Here is a 16855-nt window from a genome sequence, read left to right on the forward strand (position 1 = left end):
TCAAGGGCCCTGGATGTTTAGATCTGAGATGGCATCCTTCTTGTTGCAACAGCAGTTCTGTCATTTAAAAAATAGCACCTGTATATTTAATTACAATTACAGCCAACTACTCCTAATTAATACATTAAACAGGGACAGAAAATGTTATCCTAATTAGCACCCCCCCAAAATTAAAAATCACTTCTGTAGGATGTTAACCAAATCAATTAAAAAGTATAAATATGTGCTATGAGCAAAATTAGCCAAACCCCCTTTTGAAGACACGTACAGCAGAGGCTGCCCCACCAATAGGGCTGCTTAGGTGCCCCTGCTCCTGGTCCCCACTGCAGGCTTGGCATCACAGGAAAAGCCACCATAACCAGCCTGCCATCACCACAGCACCTGCAGGACAAGGTCCCCACCCTCCTTGCCTCAGTATCTTTTTATTGCATAAAAAATAAACGCTGAACTGTAAGGGGGAAAGGAAAGGTGTTTGTAGAAATAAAGACTATGGAAATGTCACCAGCACTGTTATAGCAGGAGAGCAGACCAATCAAGAAAAACAAATAATAAAACAGGGATTTATTCACAGAAACTATCCTTACAGGAGGTAATGGGCAATTAGAAACAGTGTTCCATAAACTCACATCAACAGTAGAAATATTGTATAAAACACATTTCTAAGTGTGAGGGGTTAGAAGACGTATATTCAGAGATTTAATGTAATCCTTAATGTAATTCCAGAGGTCCATTAATCGGCTGGAAGACCTTCTATAGGAATACAATTTCATTAAAATATTCAGTAGTTATAGACTGAAGAGGAAAAGGCCAACTAAAGCTAATTAACCTAGGGAAAAAGAGTCTGCACAGTACTGAGTACCTGACTGAAATGGGGGGGCAGAGGGGAAAGAGGGAATGGAAAGACAAAGTTGTAGAAAAATGCAATTAATGAAATATACTGCTAGGAAAATAAACTGAAGCAGCATTAAAAAGAACATGAACTGTACACAAGGGAATATTGAAAGGGGGAAATGGAGTGCATATGTGGAGAGGTTGTAGAAGGGCAGAAAGTTTGGTTTGAAAGATATTTATATGAGCAGAAAAACCCCAAATTGTGGATTAAGACATCTATTGATACAAGTTAAAACATGTTTTCTAACAAGCAATTTAGATTAAAATAATGTCATGCTGCTTTGCTTTTCTGACCAGCAATTATTTAATCAGAAAGCTGCATTAGGAAAGAAGTCTCTTAGTAGGATGGAGTATCTGACTATGAAAATGTGCTGTGTGGTAGCCAGCCAGTAGCTAATGCATCTTCAGCTCTGGGGCTTTGATTTTGTATCCCTGTTCTCTCCAGGGAATTTGTTCAGAGTTCATACCAGGTTGGTTCTGTTGGTCTGGCCATGTGATGATGACACCCATCCCCTGGAAGCCTTCCGAGGAAGTTGGTGAACAGGGGATTGCTGTACTTTGCTGTTTTATAGCCCAAATGGCCCTCAATAATTGAACATTAGTGTGGTGGGAAAAGTACCAACAAAACTTTTATGATAAATCTTCACCATCGTCCAGGACTCCGGGTCAAAAAAATAAAGATATGCACAATTTGCATGCTGTTTTTAGCATCAGCAGTTATGAAAAATGTGGCACATACATAGATTTTCCTTGAGCAGCTCATTTTTCTGTCCTTTACTAACCTTTTCCTCTCCCAGTAATGGACTATTTTTTACATCAAGCATTTTTTAGCAGGCTGAGGCTAAAGGGTCCACATCTCCATCAGAAAACTGCTGTACTTTCAACCAAGCAAGAGTATTTTCTTGTGCACTAGGAGACCATTTTCCCCTCCCTTGCTCACCTTGCTCACTTGGGGGTTGGAGGCAAGCTGAACCAGGAGCTCCTCCTCCTCCAGCCCCAGTTTGGCAGGATCTGCTCTGAAAACAGAGGTTCTGTTTGCATTCCCCACACACGACTCCGAGGCCAAGAATGCAATGGATCAGCAACAGCTTTTCCATACATCATGCACGTGGCTCGGACAACAACCAAGCCCTTTGCCAACACCCTGCCCAGCATCACTGAGCTCGTATAAAAATTTGATAAAATTGCCACTGATGGGCTTCATGGAGTTTCACCAAATGTTATCCACTTGGTCCTGCTAAACTCCTCCTCTAGAGGGCATGGAGAGGTTTTTGGGAGCATGTGCCCCACATCCCAGGCTGCAGTGGCCTCCCCAGCAGAGCACCTCGATTTCCTGCACAGTGTGTGATACAGACAAAGCCAGTGTTAAACAACCCCTCAGGAAATTAGCATTAATTAGCAGGGTGCTGCAATCCTGCAAGTGACTGCCACTTATCCCACTAATGTTGGCTCCACACTACGGGAGCTCTTAGAATTTCTGACATTAAAATTGTTACTGGCCACAAATAAAATGTAATTGATATTCTTTCAGAAATGGGAAAAGTACGGTAGGATACTCTGCAGCATTATTAATTAGTGCTAAATCAAATATCAAAGGATGAAAATAACACTCTATTTAGCAATCAAGTTTATTTTAATAGATGCAATCAGAGTCCCATGACTTACAATTTTGCCTCTAAGGGGAATGTTCCCACTGAGGAAAACATGAAAAAAAAAAAAAAAAAGACAAAAGTGCACATTTAGGTAGGGTCCTCTCTCACTCCAGAGCTGTCTGTGCCATTTGCTAGTTCTGGCAAGATTTCTGTTTTCCTTCTCATATGACCACTTACACTTTAACCTTGTTTTTTCCCAAACATCCTGAGCTACTGTTGGAACCACTCAGTGCAAAACCAACAGCCTGAAAATCCTGTTTGTGCAGCATTTAGTATGAAATTGTAAACTCTGTGAATTTAGCTGCAGATTTCCTGTTCTCTGTTGTCTCTTTGTATTTAAGGGAGAAGCAAACTGTGACACAGGTGTGCCCGTGCAGCAGCAGCTGGGGACTGGCACCTGCCAGCAGCGGGACCTGTCAGTGCTGGCCCAGGAGAGGCTGTTGTGGTCACAGCTTGCTCACTGTGACAGGGCTGGGCTGCAGGAGCACCCTCAGAGCCCTGAGCTGAGCCGGCAGCTCCTGAGTGTGCTGTGACGGGTGAGAGCACGGAGCTGCCACACAAAGCACGGGCAGGAGAGCTGTGAGACTCACCTGCACACTGCTACCTGCACAGGCAGCCTGGCTTCTCTGTCTGCACAAGGAGCTCCTCTGCCTGCCAGAGCTGCCATTCTGGGGACAGTCACAGCTTCTTTCCACACTAGCACCTGGCACTGACAGGGAACCAGGCAGAGGAAGAGATGAGTCAAACAAAGAGCTGCCTTTTGGATGCTGTCAGAGATTGGAGAGAGGCTCTTCTGCAGTACAGCTCCTGCCTTCCTGCTGGTTGTCACCACGGCCTTTACCTGTACAATCACGGTGTATTATATATATACATTTCACAGCATTTCCTGAAAACACTCTTTCTCATTCAGCTGGTCAGGATGCTGGAGGGGAGGGAAGGAGGTGTCTGGATGGCGAGGCTGCAGGATGATCGCTGCTGTCGGACTGTGAACTGCAAGAAGATGCACTTGTTCTCCCGTGGCGTAAGTGGCATTTGTCCTCCAAACTTTGGCATAAGGACCTGAACCACCAGCACTGCACCAGCACCAGCAGTGTCCTGACCTAGGCAAAACATACATTGCAACACAGACTGGCTGCTCAAACGATGAAAACTTCATTTACCATCACTGCTTCAAAAGCCAGTGGCCCTAATAACTCAGAGACACTGACAAACCAACCTGTTACATTCTCCAAGTGCTGCTGTTCATAGCAGTCAGAAGAGCTTTGCTGACTGACCCAGGTGAGACCAGGTCCCTGTGGAGATCACCAGATAACAACAAGCAGACTGAGGTGGATCTGTAGAAGAGGAGCTTCCTCAGGTGCCAAAGCTGGGGTGAAGTACCTCATCTTCACGCTGCCTTAAAAGCCAGGTAAAACAGATCCTTGCATAATAAACTGTATTTACTGCACCTGAGCAGAAGCTTGCAGTTCAGAGCAGTGTGTGTACTGATGCTGCCTACAAATCTCTATTTTAGCCATTCTTTATACAGTGGTCTATCACCCATAATACACAGGAAGTGCATGCGATATACAGGAGATGCACATTTTAATGTCCTCATGGGCTGTGGGTCTGTTATTGATTTGACTGATACTGGGGAGAAAATTGCTTTTGGTAGTGCTTTTCCTGGTTCTTGATAGGGCAAAAGAATTCACAGGAGGTGCAGAGCTCGCATGTGTTGGAGAAAGGGCTGCACACACCCCTGCTGCACAGGCCCTTTCCCCAAATCTCCAATGCAGGAGTGCGTTTTCCTTGGCCTTGCTGGGCGTGTGCTGCTGGCTGCTGTGTTTTCCTCCTGCTGCCCCGACCTGGGGAGAGCCTGCCAAGTGATGGCCTGTCACACTGGGAAGATGAAGAGGTGGATTAGACAAAAGAAACAGAGAGGAAAAGCAGCTGAAAGCCAGGGGAAGATACTTGCTGGCCTTGCGAAGCCTCACATCTGTGGGGTACAAGAACACTGCCAAATACACGTTATCCAAGAGTTTTAACACAATTTATTTTATGCTTAAATAATCAACTAGATCATCCAGTGTTTGTTGTTTTCATACATATGTAATTAGAGCTATTATCAATGAATGCTGTTTCCATATGAATATAATCAACAAATTAAAGTATTTCACCAAAAACCAAATAAAAATGCCCTTTAAAACACAGCAGCCTTAACAACCTAATATTACACTGCTAGGATGATTACAGATGATTGGCTTACTGAAAGATTCTACATCTTATAGCCAGTACACAATACAGTAATAATTTTACAGCGTGCTGCCAGTCTATTAGCTAATAATTTCTCTTCAGTTCATTTAAAAATATCCCAAACTTGTGCTCCTTAGAGCACCAACCCACTTCTAAAGCTGCAAGCATTACCCCCATTATAAAGCAAGAACAGATAGCACCCCCCTCCCCATAATGCAACTACTGTATATGTTATGGGTCTTAGGTAATTTCATTGAAAAATTGGCAACAGCAACAAATATTAGATGAAGGGCTTTGTGTTTACAGATAAAATCTTATTTTTCATGTTGCGGAATAGTGTTTGCAAAACTGGAAAAGATTTAATCAAAATAAGGTGAAACACATGCATCAAAATATTAGTACTCTGAAGAAAAATTTTCACAGAACTACAGAATTCCTCATTTTGGGAATCATTTAAATTTGCAGCAGATTTTAAAGATTTTTTTAAAATCAAGCTAGCGATTTTGCATATACAAACATTATAATTGCTAATATACAAGAATCTGTGAAGATACACCCAGAATATCCCTGTAGGTGCAGCCATTTGAGACACCTAGCCTGCTCAATGCATTTGCAATATTCTGTTTGTGATCGAAAAGGCAGTGCCTTATCAACACTTATTCTATTTTGTTAGAATTTATACAGTGTTATTTATTTACAGCAAAACTATTGATGTTTAAAAAAGAAACAAATAGTGTTTTATACCCTGACAGTTTGGGTCCAAGAAAAATAAGGCGAGCTGTTGTGGATTTTAGTATTTTTAGTGTCTTTCCATGGTTTAACCATTTCGTCTTCGCACATCCTCTCTGGCCACAGGAATTTATTTCTTTTGAGATGACATCAAACTGCTTGAGAGAAGCTGTTAACAGCATGGCATCTTGTATATACACTGCATTGGTAACTGAGCACCCTCCAATCTTGTGAATGAACGTGAATTTCCATGCTCTGTAAATTGGCTCATGCTAAATTAATTTTTTTGTTTGGGATTTTTTTGTATGTTTTTTTTTTTTTTTCTTTTTGCATAAAAACCATGCGGTTAATGTGGGGAAGCAGCAAACACACGCACACTTTTATAGGTGGATGTTTTAATTCCTGTTGATTTTTCTTCCGTGAGTGTCCCTCTAGAATACTGGCAGTAAAAGCACACTGTGGAGAGAAAACAAAGAACAAATCATTTCACAAATATCTTGTTAGAATCAGTTTCATGCCTTTCCTTGACTAAACAGAAATGTAATTGGAATTCTGCAATAGGCTAAATCACACAGCTTCTAGGTAGGCAATGGCATTAGCTGAGCTCCAGCGTGAGGGGGAAATGCAGCTGCAGATGGATGTCCACACTGCTCATGAACTGATTTATAATTATGTTTGCAGCAGACTGCATTTCATCATCCCGGACATGCCACCAGCTCATCTGATCCACTGATGACAAGGAATAGGTTCTTTTGTTGTGGAAGGAACAGCATCATCTCCAGACGGAAAGAGCTGCTGCTTCCACAGCACGTTTTTCTTCATTGTGTGCAAGCATCCCCACAGTGATGGAAAACCTGCTCTCCTTGCACATCCACCTCTGCCAGTTGCTCAGGGAACATTCCTGCAGAGGCAGGAATGCAGCACCCAGCCTTTAGGAGGCTTGGTGAAGGACAAAAGCAGGGACAAGGAGCAGCGCCATCCATCTCCCTCCCGCCTGGCTTGCATGGGCGGCACAAGGAGAGACAGTCCAGCTCCTGCTCTCTCACCCCTCCAACAGAGCCATGCACATAAGGACAGCAAGTTTGTGACATGTGTTGCACAACAGCAGCAGAGAGGGCAGTCAGCAGAAGCACAAACATAGCAGAGAGCAGGAGTGGAAGCCCTGCAGCTCTCGGGCACCTGGGCACAGCGCAGCCGGCAGGGCTCAGGCTGGCACGGACATGCCTGCTCACTAATCAGGTCACAGGTCCACACACATCCCCCAGGAGTGCTCACAGTCTCCTTCTACGCTACAGCAATCTGTCCTTGCCCACATCTACAGTTGCCATAAATCTGTCCTGCTGCTGAGAGCCGCCTGTTCCCACTGCAGCAGTCACGGCAGCTCACACCGCGCTGTCCTGCGGAACTGCACGCACGAGTTCTTGGCTTCTCCGTTCACCTATGCCTCGCTGTGGGCTTATCTGCAGTGGTGACAGGGACATTTCCACAGCAAAACCTAGCTAACATCGTGATTATTTTCAAACACTTCACCTCTGCCTGCCCAACAGGATTTTTTTTGTCTTTTGTGATTACAAAACAAACAGTTTTTCTATAGAATCCCCTGCCTCTAAAAACACATCCACTTCTGCATCCAAATGAAATGTTTTTAATGGGCTCTTGACCAGACTCACAATTACGTAGAGCTCATTTGGCCATGCTTATCATATCAAAGTTTGGAGCACAGAGATTCATCTTACAGGACAAAATTCCCCCCAGAGCAAAGGTTCAATTCATTATCTAAGGCAGACTCCATGAGTTCCTCAGGGGCTCCAGCATGGAAGACCTGCCTACTGGAAATCACAGGAGAAATGCACCAGCAGTCATGGAAGCAGGTCTGATTCTGAGGAGCTCAGACGCTGGCCTCCTGAAGGTCACACTGTTTCATACATTAGGCAAAGACTGCCTAATTTATGTAATGTTATTTTAAAAATAAATGCTTATCCCTGGTGTCTTTTGCATCAAACTCGTACGCTGGCAGGCTCTTCAGCTGCATTGCTTATGGGGTTCAATGCTTGAATTTATGAGGTTCAATTGCCTTCAATGCCTGAATTTACACATTTCTGCTGCTCTGCCCCTGCAGATTGACAGTGGAAGCAGCACGGGACCCAACATGGGATACAATTTCATATAAACAGTGCCATTGCTTTGGCTTGCTTTACTCCCACATGCTTGAGCTCCATAAAGGGGAAAGCTGTGTCAAAAGAATCACCTCCTCTTTACAAACAATAAATATTTTATGAGTATGTTGAGCACCAAGTCACGAGAAGCTGTATTATTCTATCAGCACACACAGGAGGACTCTCAGTAAAAGCAGGAATTCAGGTGGATGCAGTAGGTGCTTACCAGATACTGAAATCACACCAGCCACCTCACAGAGCTTGCTCCTTGGGGCTTGATCCCCTAAATCCCTCAGCTAGATCCCACACACTGAGTGCTGTTTGTCCAAATGGCTCTGCTCACATGCACAGAGCACCTGTAGGGCCAGGGGGCTGTAGGGGCTACCTTACATTGCATCAGTTAGAAGGGACTGGTGACTCAGAGACTCTGCTTCTGTCTGTCCTTTCCTCACTATCTGGTCTATTTGCCAGGTCCTGTTTATTCTGTTCTTACAGTCAATCCTATACCATATGTACAGTAAAAGGATAATACACAGTCTTGCACTTCATAAACTCTTCCTCTGTCCAATTCCTGAAACCCAGCAAAGCCAAGAGAGAAGAGCAGAAAAAAGACACATCCATGCTAAACCTACACACTTGGAGCCACGACTGATGGACCAGCACTGAAAGACACACAGGCACATCTCTGTGTGTAGCTGTGTCAGTGAGAGAAAGCAGCCTCTGGCTTCTTTTCTTCACATCTTTACAGAGTGCCCTGCTAGGGTGTCTCAGTCTGTGCTTTTGGGTTTAGCTTGGGAAGCCCTTAAACCATCAGCTGCTGCCTTGCTACAATCGTTAAGGCTGGATCAATAAAATTCACAAGGAACAGTTGGTAGGGACTATTTGTTGGCAAATATTGAGACACTTCACTTACAAGGACTTTGACTTGCATAACTGCCCTCAGATCACATGTCTGACAGTGGAAGAAACATTTCACTCCTAGTTTATTTGTGTGCAGCTCCTTTACTATTTGTGTTTAAGTTTTTAGGGGTAGATAGTTCTATGTATTACAAACACTGTAAAATTCCGAGAAATCTTACACATGCCTGAGTATTGCTTTGTTTTATTTTCCAAGAAGTGGAATATAGATATATAAAGATTAATTTTTATATGTGAACGCAAGGTCATTTTCTGCTCACAAGATCAAGGGCCAGCTATTCAGGTGCAGCTGGAAAGGTGCAGCTGGAAAGTAAAGTCAGGGCAGCAGAGGCAAGCCTTTGTGCAGCCCAGTGCTGTTCCCCATGCTGGCAAAAGCTTTCAACAAGGGAAGAAAATTGATCACACTCACCGTTCAGTGGTTGGCTTTCAGCTTTCATGAGTAACTCTTCTTCTCCACATGTCTGACTTCTTTCTTTGTCTTAACCTTATAAGCTTCTCCCTGCTTTAAAGGAAAAGTATAAACATTAACACAGTCTGCAGAGAGCCCTCGTAATTGTAAACCAGCTTCCAAAAACAGGATACACATTTTGCTGTAACAGGATAAGTAAAAAGTGGTTAAATCACATTAACACTTCATTTCAAAGATACACACAATCTATTTACCCACTCTGCTGAGCTGCAAAAGCACAGGTCTGAAATATCATCTTCAAGTAGAAAACACAGCTCTACAGTTTCAGCCTGACCCCTGGGCTGGAGTGCCCGGCTGGCAGCGGGTCCTTGGCACAGCCCCTGCTGCCAACTGCAGCGGGGGCCAGTGCCACTGACAGGGAAAAATCCCCTTCCCAGCTGTCCTCCTGCTCAGCCAAGCTGGTGGGCACTCCCAGCAGCAGAGCCTGTGCCTGCTCTTGTGATGTTTCACAACGTCTGTGCTTCAAAGTGAGCAGGTTAGTAACACAATAAAGGGAAGAGGAAGAAAGCCAGCAAAAACCACCACTGAAGCAGCACAGAAGTAAAACCAATGACAGTGACAAGCAGAGCAGGTTTCAGCGTCTTTAAAACAGCAAACCCCAAAATAAAGTTCATCTTTGCTCATTACAAGTAGCTCAATAATCATCTAAAAATAAATTCTCCAGTAATCACAAGCCTCATTCACATCAGAGAAAGGCATCTGTTTATGTGTGGCTATGGGCAGAATTTACCCCTCAGGTGATCTGCATTGATGTATTTGTAACTATTTGTAGTATCCAACTAATCTAATCTAGTGCAGCAAATTGAAAATGTTTACCCCTTGCTGGGCAGGATTTTTTTTTTTTCCTTCGTGAACAACTAGGAAAGAGGGAATGAAAATAAGTTTGTTTCCATTCTCTTATTTCTGTGACTTTTTTTCCTTTTTCTTTATTTTAATTGCCAGAAAAGAAAGGGTATTTGTTATCTTCCTTTCTGAATCTGTTTTCACTCAGGCAAGAATTTCATTAGCCCCAGTGACAGTTTTACTTGAGCAGAGATGTCTGAGGGCCATGTGCTGGGGAAGAAGGCACGAGCTCCTCTGAAGCCATTTGTTTTCAGAGGCAGTGCCCATTCCCCCAAGGCCTCCAGGGGACAGATGACAGCTGAGGCACAGCCTGCCCACGGCTGCCCCTGTCAGTGCAGCCCTTCCCAAGAGGGGCTGGGGTGTGCTGGCACACAATAGTCCTACTCTTCCCGCTGTCAGGGTGATAAAGCTGGGCATCGTCCAGGCCTGCAGAAGCCTTCCAATTTTGATCCCCAGGGACAAAATCCTGTCTTGGTGCTTGCTTGTAAAGGATACCATTGCTTGGGTATGTTCTCATTGACCTGAATCCTGCAAACCTCAGTCACCAGCACCAGGGGTATCACACCAAGGTGAGCGAGAGGCCACTGGGATCAGACTTCAGCTCATTCCTCTGGGTCGGTGGAAAAGCCACACAATCCACCTACAGCTGCAAGGCACAGATTCTGCAAGGGCTGAACCAAACACACAGACACTGCTCAACCTGATGGCACAAAGCAGGGCCCAAACACACAGCTCAGACCTGCTGCCTGTTTTACAGAACAGACCTGGATGCCCTGTGCTGACAGAATTCAGCCGGGCCCCCCAATGCTGCCCCTGTCCCATGATCCCAACACACAACTTGCCAGTAACTGCAAGCACTGCACTTTTTGCCAAGGCTTCTTGTTAAATGCAAACCTCCAGCCCTTTAGCAGCACTTTCTAGCAGTCAACACAACCCTCTGAGCCTACTGTTACTTGCTGGTAGTCCCCGTGGCATTACCATTTCACCAACTTTCCTCTCATGGGGGATAACAACACGTCTCACCACCTTCCGGGTGATCTGTGGGAAGCAATACATGAAAAGCATCGATTTTTATTTTTTCCTAGATTCTAAAGGGAAAAAGTATGTTAAAAGAAGTTACTTGAAAGCAAAGACTCAGAGCAGTGATGTAATTCATGATTACTTTTCTCGTGATGACGTTGCCTTCTTCATCGGTAAACTGTTCCTCTGTTACAGATTCACCAGGAATGTTTTTTGCTTCCTCACCCTAAAGAACGTGTTATAAGATTAGCAATAGAGCCTATATTCTGTCAAACCCACACAAATTTCCACACCAAACCAAGCAACAAGCACATGCTAGCTCCAACTTTATGTAACAGTTTGCTTTATGCCACACGAACTGTTGGAAAGCCTCGTTCATTTAGCAATGCCATACCTGTGCATTTGTCCTACAAGATGTTTCCTTAAAGCCTGTAGGGAGCTCCTAGCACACTATTTATTAACTAATTAACACACACTCTTATTAACTAAAGCATGTCAGGAACTCTCTGGGTAACAAAATCGAGTGGTCAGTCTGAGCCCTGTGAGACACCCCTTAGCTTTTCACAGCTTCTCAGTGAAACTCAGCAGCGTTTCTGCTTTGGCACATGGAGAAACACGGTCCAACAAAGGGGAAATTTGGGACTTAAAAAGACAGCTCTGCCTATAGCTTGCTAAACACGAGGTTTTAAACACAAACACAGAAGACAGACAGGGCTTCTCAGCACTTACACGATGAAGGAAGTTGTCTTACGTGACACTTTGCCTGGCACGGTGCCACCGTGGCGAGGCACCTGGGCAGCCCGGTCCATGACTTACTGAGATCAGCAGCACTCCAGCCATCGCTTCTTGTAGCACCAGCAATTTATAGCACCAGTGTAAATAAATGTAAAAGCAGTTTCCTAGCTGCTATGCCAGCGACTTAATTCCACTTAAAGGAATTATTGCTTAAATCATAAATAAATAACATTAGTTTAGAGTCTGAGCCCAGCTGGCAGTCATGAACTTATGTTCCAAAAGAGCTTTGCTAACTTTACCTCACAAAGTCCTATTTCCAAACCTGGGTGCTTTTCATGCTTCAAAAATATCAATTTTTTGTGCTTATATCTTTCATATAAGAAAAGCAAACATAATGATACTGTAGCTGCCCTACATATGAAAAATGTCCACTTGTAAATTAATAACCCAAAAAACAATAAAAAATTCCTTAAAACTTTTCTTCTCCCCTCACTCTCAACCCACTATGGAAAAATTACAAGTAGAGGGAGGAAGCAGAAAGAAAACATGGCATAAAACTAATTATAACAATATTAACTACAAAACAATATTTGAAAGGAGACTATTACAGCTTTTGTAATGCTTCAATGTACTGAACAGCACAGGGCAAATATATTTTCTATTTACTATGGTCTGTACACTACATAGTTGTCTGCATAAGCTCCTAGCACTGCTTTATAATAAACAAATACAGTGATGCCACGTGTATTTTTTAAAAACAGTATTCCCTACTAAAGCAGCTTTTTCAAGACGTACAATGTAACATTGGGATTGTATGCTATTTCTAAGCTCTAAGCAAAACAAACCTTTCCTTTTGTTTACAAGCCATTTGTGGTCTTTTCTAGCCAAGCTTTTCCATTTTCCTTGCCTGGGGACAGTGGCAGCAGGCAGGAGCCAGGGGGGAGTACTGCAGAGCAGAGCCCCTGGCCATGTTTGTCCTGCTTCACAAGTACAGAATTTCTGCTGGTTTCGCATGAAAGCTGTACTGAATTCACTGCTTAAGCAAGGGAATTCAGATATTTTACACATCTTTTTCCCCAGGCTTTCACAGGCTGTTTAGCAAGCTGTACAACCTGCTGAACTTTGGTGCTTCAGGAAGCACTGCCAAGAGAAGGACAGGCTCCACAGCCAGGAGGATTCCAGTGGACAGGGACATAGGGATGAGGTCCTGGTGCTTCAGGAAGCACTGCCAAGAGAAGGACAGGCTCCACAGCTAGGTGGATTTCAGTGCACAGGGACATAAGGATGAGGACCTGTGCCTGAGAACACCTACATGTGGTGCCTGGGCCAGGGAATGCTGGCATCCCTAAAAAGCACACAACAAACACCTACTGAAGCCTTCAGATGGAGCCTGAAAAACTCATTCCCCAGAAGAAGTGGCACAGGTGCCCAGGCAGGGCCGCAGGCTCTGTGCAGCAGGAGGAGGGAAGTGTGAGGCTGGTCCCTGGGCGAGCGGGGCCCCAGCGGCAGCCGGCTGCTTCCTTTCTCACCAGACAGGGATGGACTGCTGCCAGGCAGGCCAGCCACTGGGCAAAGGGTTTGGGAACTGAAACCTGCAGGCTTTCCTGCTCACAGAGACATGGCAAGGGGAAAGACTGATTCTGGAGGCTTCACACTCTAATCAGATGAGAGCAGATGGGGAACTGATGCACAGTTTCTTTCCTGGCCTTTCACGCATGGCTCCAACACAGTACCCCAAGGAGCAGGAGAGAACCCTGGCACAGACACCCCGTGGATCACAGAGGAATGGAAAGGTTCCCTCTCATGAGTAGGAACCAAAGCCACTACAATAAAACCCATGAAAACCAGAAATAAAACAGCATGGCCAGTAGCAAGACTGCTACTAGTCACCAGATTACTTGGCACACCAACACCACTTATAAGTACTGGTTCTTTCACTCCTTACTGAGTGAACAACCTTAAAACAACCTAGCAAGAATTACTGTGTTCTGCTTCAAATGAAGTGAAAAGTGTACTGCTGCAATGAAAGATGTCTCCTGGAAGAAAATGCAGTTTTAAAGGTGTGGTGAATCTTGGGTTTTAATTAGCTACATGCTCCTTTAAGCACAATTTAAGGATAAATGCTGTAAATACTCAGCAGTCAGCGTGCATGAAATCCAGCTTTCACAATTCTCTTGCTGGTGGGTAGTTAAACAAATTGCAGGAGGGCTCACAACTGAGCAGGAGGTAGATCTGACTTACTGACTTTTCTAATCCTATGCAGTTAAAAAGATGGATGTTTGCTAGGGAAAAAAACCCTACCCACTGGCAGTTTTAGTTGCAAGAGCTCAGACCAACATTGGGTTAGAATGGCACATTAGATGACCTTGTCAACAAAAGCTGTTTTTAAACACAAAGCTGGTGCATCTGCGTCACAGCTAGAGAATAAAATTCTTTCCGCTGCATCATTATGTGGGCTTCATTTTACCCTTGACCAGTCAAAATCACTGTCACAATACCAAAAGCTTCAGAAAGGCAGGGAGAAAAGTTAATACCGTGATTACTGGAAGCCCAGTTATATCCCTGGGACTAAAGCATACAAAGGCTGCAGTCTGCAAGCCTCAGCTCCAGAACATGCCAGGAAGCTTTGCAAAGCAGAGTGCTTTAATGTCACCCTGCTAGCTGGAGTGTAGTCCTGCCAAAACCAGCTGGTATCCTCTCTCTGCTGCTCTCCAGGGCAGGAGAAGCAAAGAGCAGTTTCCTCAAAGTCTTCTGCCAGCTCCACTGATTTTCTTAACAGTTATTTGCAGATTATGGGTGTTCCCAGGGACCTTCAGATAAATGGAGTTATACAGTCAGTGCTGCAGTGTTGTGCCAAAGTTCACTGTAGATTGGTCAGAGCTCTGGTTTTCACTCATGTTTGTTACTAGAGGGATAATAGTCCCTTTTATTCCTCCCATACATCTAGTGTTGTTGAAACAGTGGAGAAAAAAGGTGCAGCTGGATGCATCTTGCCAACATGGATAAAAAGGAATTTAAAAGCAGGAGGAAATAAGCAAGGTGGAAAGATCCTAAATATTTAATTTTGCCAAAGAGCAGAGGCGATGCCGCAGTGGGAACAGAAGCTGCACAGAGCGCTCAGACCTCTTCCCTCAGTGGCCTAAGCCAGCATCAGGGCATAATCCCCTCAGTCCTGAGATCACATTCTTGTAATGCATGAGCAGCAGCTGCGCCTCCGTCTCCTTGGGGTCTCGAGCCTCTGTGGCAGCAGCAGGAGAAACAAACATCTTTCATTAAGGTCATTTTCATTACCGAGTTCTGCCTACTCAGGGAGACCTTGTTAATCAGATGCCACAACTCTCTGCCTGCGCCCATGCTGAGTCTGTAGTTGCTTGTTTGCAGATGTATTGCTAAAGGCACAGGAGGGGGAGAAAAATCCCAACTAAAAATCCCAGGCAAGGCAAGGAGACCTGAGAGCCAGGGGTGCTGCAAATGGGGCAGAGTGTAGCCCACTGCAGGGAGCTGAGGAACAGGTCTGGTGCATGTGGCATGGAGAACACACCTCAGAACAGCACTTGCAGTCTGGGGTGTGATTTATTCCACGTTATCTTACTGAGGCCAGCAGCTCCAACTCCCATGGGGCAGGACAGGGAGAGGGCATTTACCTGCAGCTCTGCCAGCCAGCCAGAGACTGCACAGTGGAGACGCTGTGCCCAGCTGAATACACAAAAGGAAATGGTTCCCATTTTTCTCACTCAGGGCACAGGCACTTAATTCTTATCACCTACACGATGGCCACATTTTATTTTCCATAAATAACTTCCCCTGAATAGCAAGACCATGGGAGCTGCTGGCTCTAGCTTTGGCTAACTGCTGCTCAGGCCACTTCTCCCATGCAGGCTGAACCAAGCCCTCCACAATCAGTAAAGGGGCATTTCAAGGGAAAAATGCACAGAAAGGGACAAATCTTCAATAAAAATTGTCAAGAAATAACAAAAGTACAAGACATTAAATTAACTCAGATTTTAATAACCACTGCTTAGAAATATATTTTTCTTTCCGTTACATTCTACCATAAACCTTTTGGCAAGAATCTTACTAAAACAGCTTTAGCCAAAAAATTTGTATCCATGAAAGATTTAACAATCTCTGAAAAAGCATGAAAAATTGGACACTGATTCCTGCCATGGCTGAATAACAGGACCTTTGGATCAGGCTCTGAATGTCCACATTGTGGCAGGCGCTCTTATTTTCCCCTTGTGTGCTAATTGCTCGCATTCCTGTTACCATAAACCCATTTCTTTTGCAATGCCCCATCCCATCAATCCACCATGTGAATACAAGAGGGAAAAGGAAGAAAAACAAAAACATCTGCACTACCTTGAGGTTAGAATAGGATCCTATTACATGTGGAAATGGGCATCAGTCCTTGCTTGTCTGGTTTTATAGGCTCAGCCCTCTGAAGTGCTAAATCCCATGGGAATGTGCTCTAGAGTACTGAGCACTTGACAGGACTCAGCTCCTGCACTGCTGGGAAAATACCTCCGTGGGAGAGAAAAGTCTTTCCCCATATTTGGGCCAGGACAGAGAATTGAGGTAGCAGTTAAAAGGAAGTAACAGTGTTAGCAATGCTGCAGGATGGCAAGGAAAGGAAAAACAAGTTGGGAAAGCAGAGCAAAGGTAATGAAGCAATTCAGCCCTGACTGTACCTGTGGTGGCCCATGGCAAAACCTTTTTTCCACGGGACTCAATTTATCCACAAGGTCTCAGTTCTAGCAGACTTTATGCCTGCTGGCTGTGTGAGTACCTCTGTTGCTTTAAATACAACATGCAGGCAGTAATGAATACTAGGAAGAGCAATTAATATTAGGAAAAAATTCTTTAGTGTGAGGATGGTGAGACACTGGCACAGGTTGCCCAGAGAAGCTGTGGATGACCCACCTGTGGAACGTTCAAGGCCAGGCTGGAAGGGGCTCTGAGCATCCTGGTGAGTGTCCCTGCCCATGGCACGGGGTTAGAACTGGACAATCTTTAATGTCCCTTCCAACCCAAGCCATTCTATGATCCTATTAATAAAGGCTACAGTAAAACAGCACAGTTCCCACATGTGGTTCTGCTCAGTGGAGGCTCTGAGCTCACCCTCATTCCCTGCCCACTGCTGCTGGACATGAGCTGGCTGTGGGCACAGCACCCACTGTGCCAGGCACTGAGGCACTGGCAGGGGAGAACCT

General features: G+C 44.6%; 1 protein-coding gene across 3 annotated transcripts in view; it reads right to left on the reverse strand.

Moving 5' to 3' along the window:
• Positions 1–4550: 4550 nt before the first annotated feature.
• Positions 4551–16855, reverse strand: part of ANK3 (ankyrin 3) — a 190823-nt gene continuing 178518 nt past the window's right edge. For 2 of the 3 annotated variants that reach the window (XM_059476633.1, XM_059476632.1), the window contains 2 exons: positions 8988–9080; positions 4551–5960 (listed from right to left, as the gene is read on the reverse strand). In XM_059476633.1, the coding sequence (XP_059332616.1) occupies positions 9012–9080 (69 nt within the window). In that variant the 3' untranslated portion in view covers positions 4551–5960; positions 8988–9011. Of the gene's footprint in view, positions 5961–8987; positions 9081–10868; positions 10929–11052; positions 11137–16855 lie in introns of all 3 variants that reach the window. The other variant, XM_059476631.1, reaches the window with a different exon arrangement.

This window comes from Ammospiza nelsoni, chromosome 8, assembly GCF_027579445.1.
Source record: "Ammospiza nelsoni isolate bAmmNel1 chromosome 8, bAmmNel1.pri, whole genome shotgun sequence".
NCBI lineage: Eukaryota > Metazoa > Chordata > Aves > Passeriformes > Passerellidae > Ammospiza > Ammospiza nelsoni.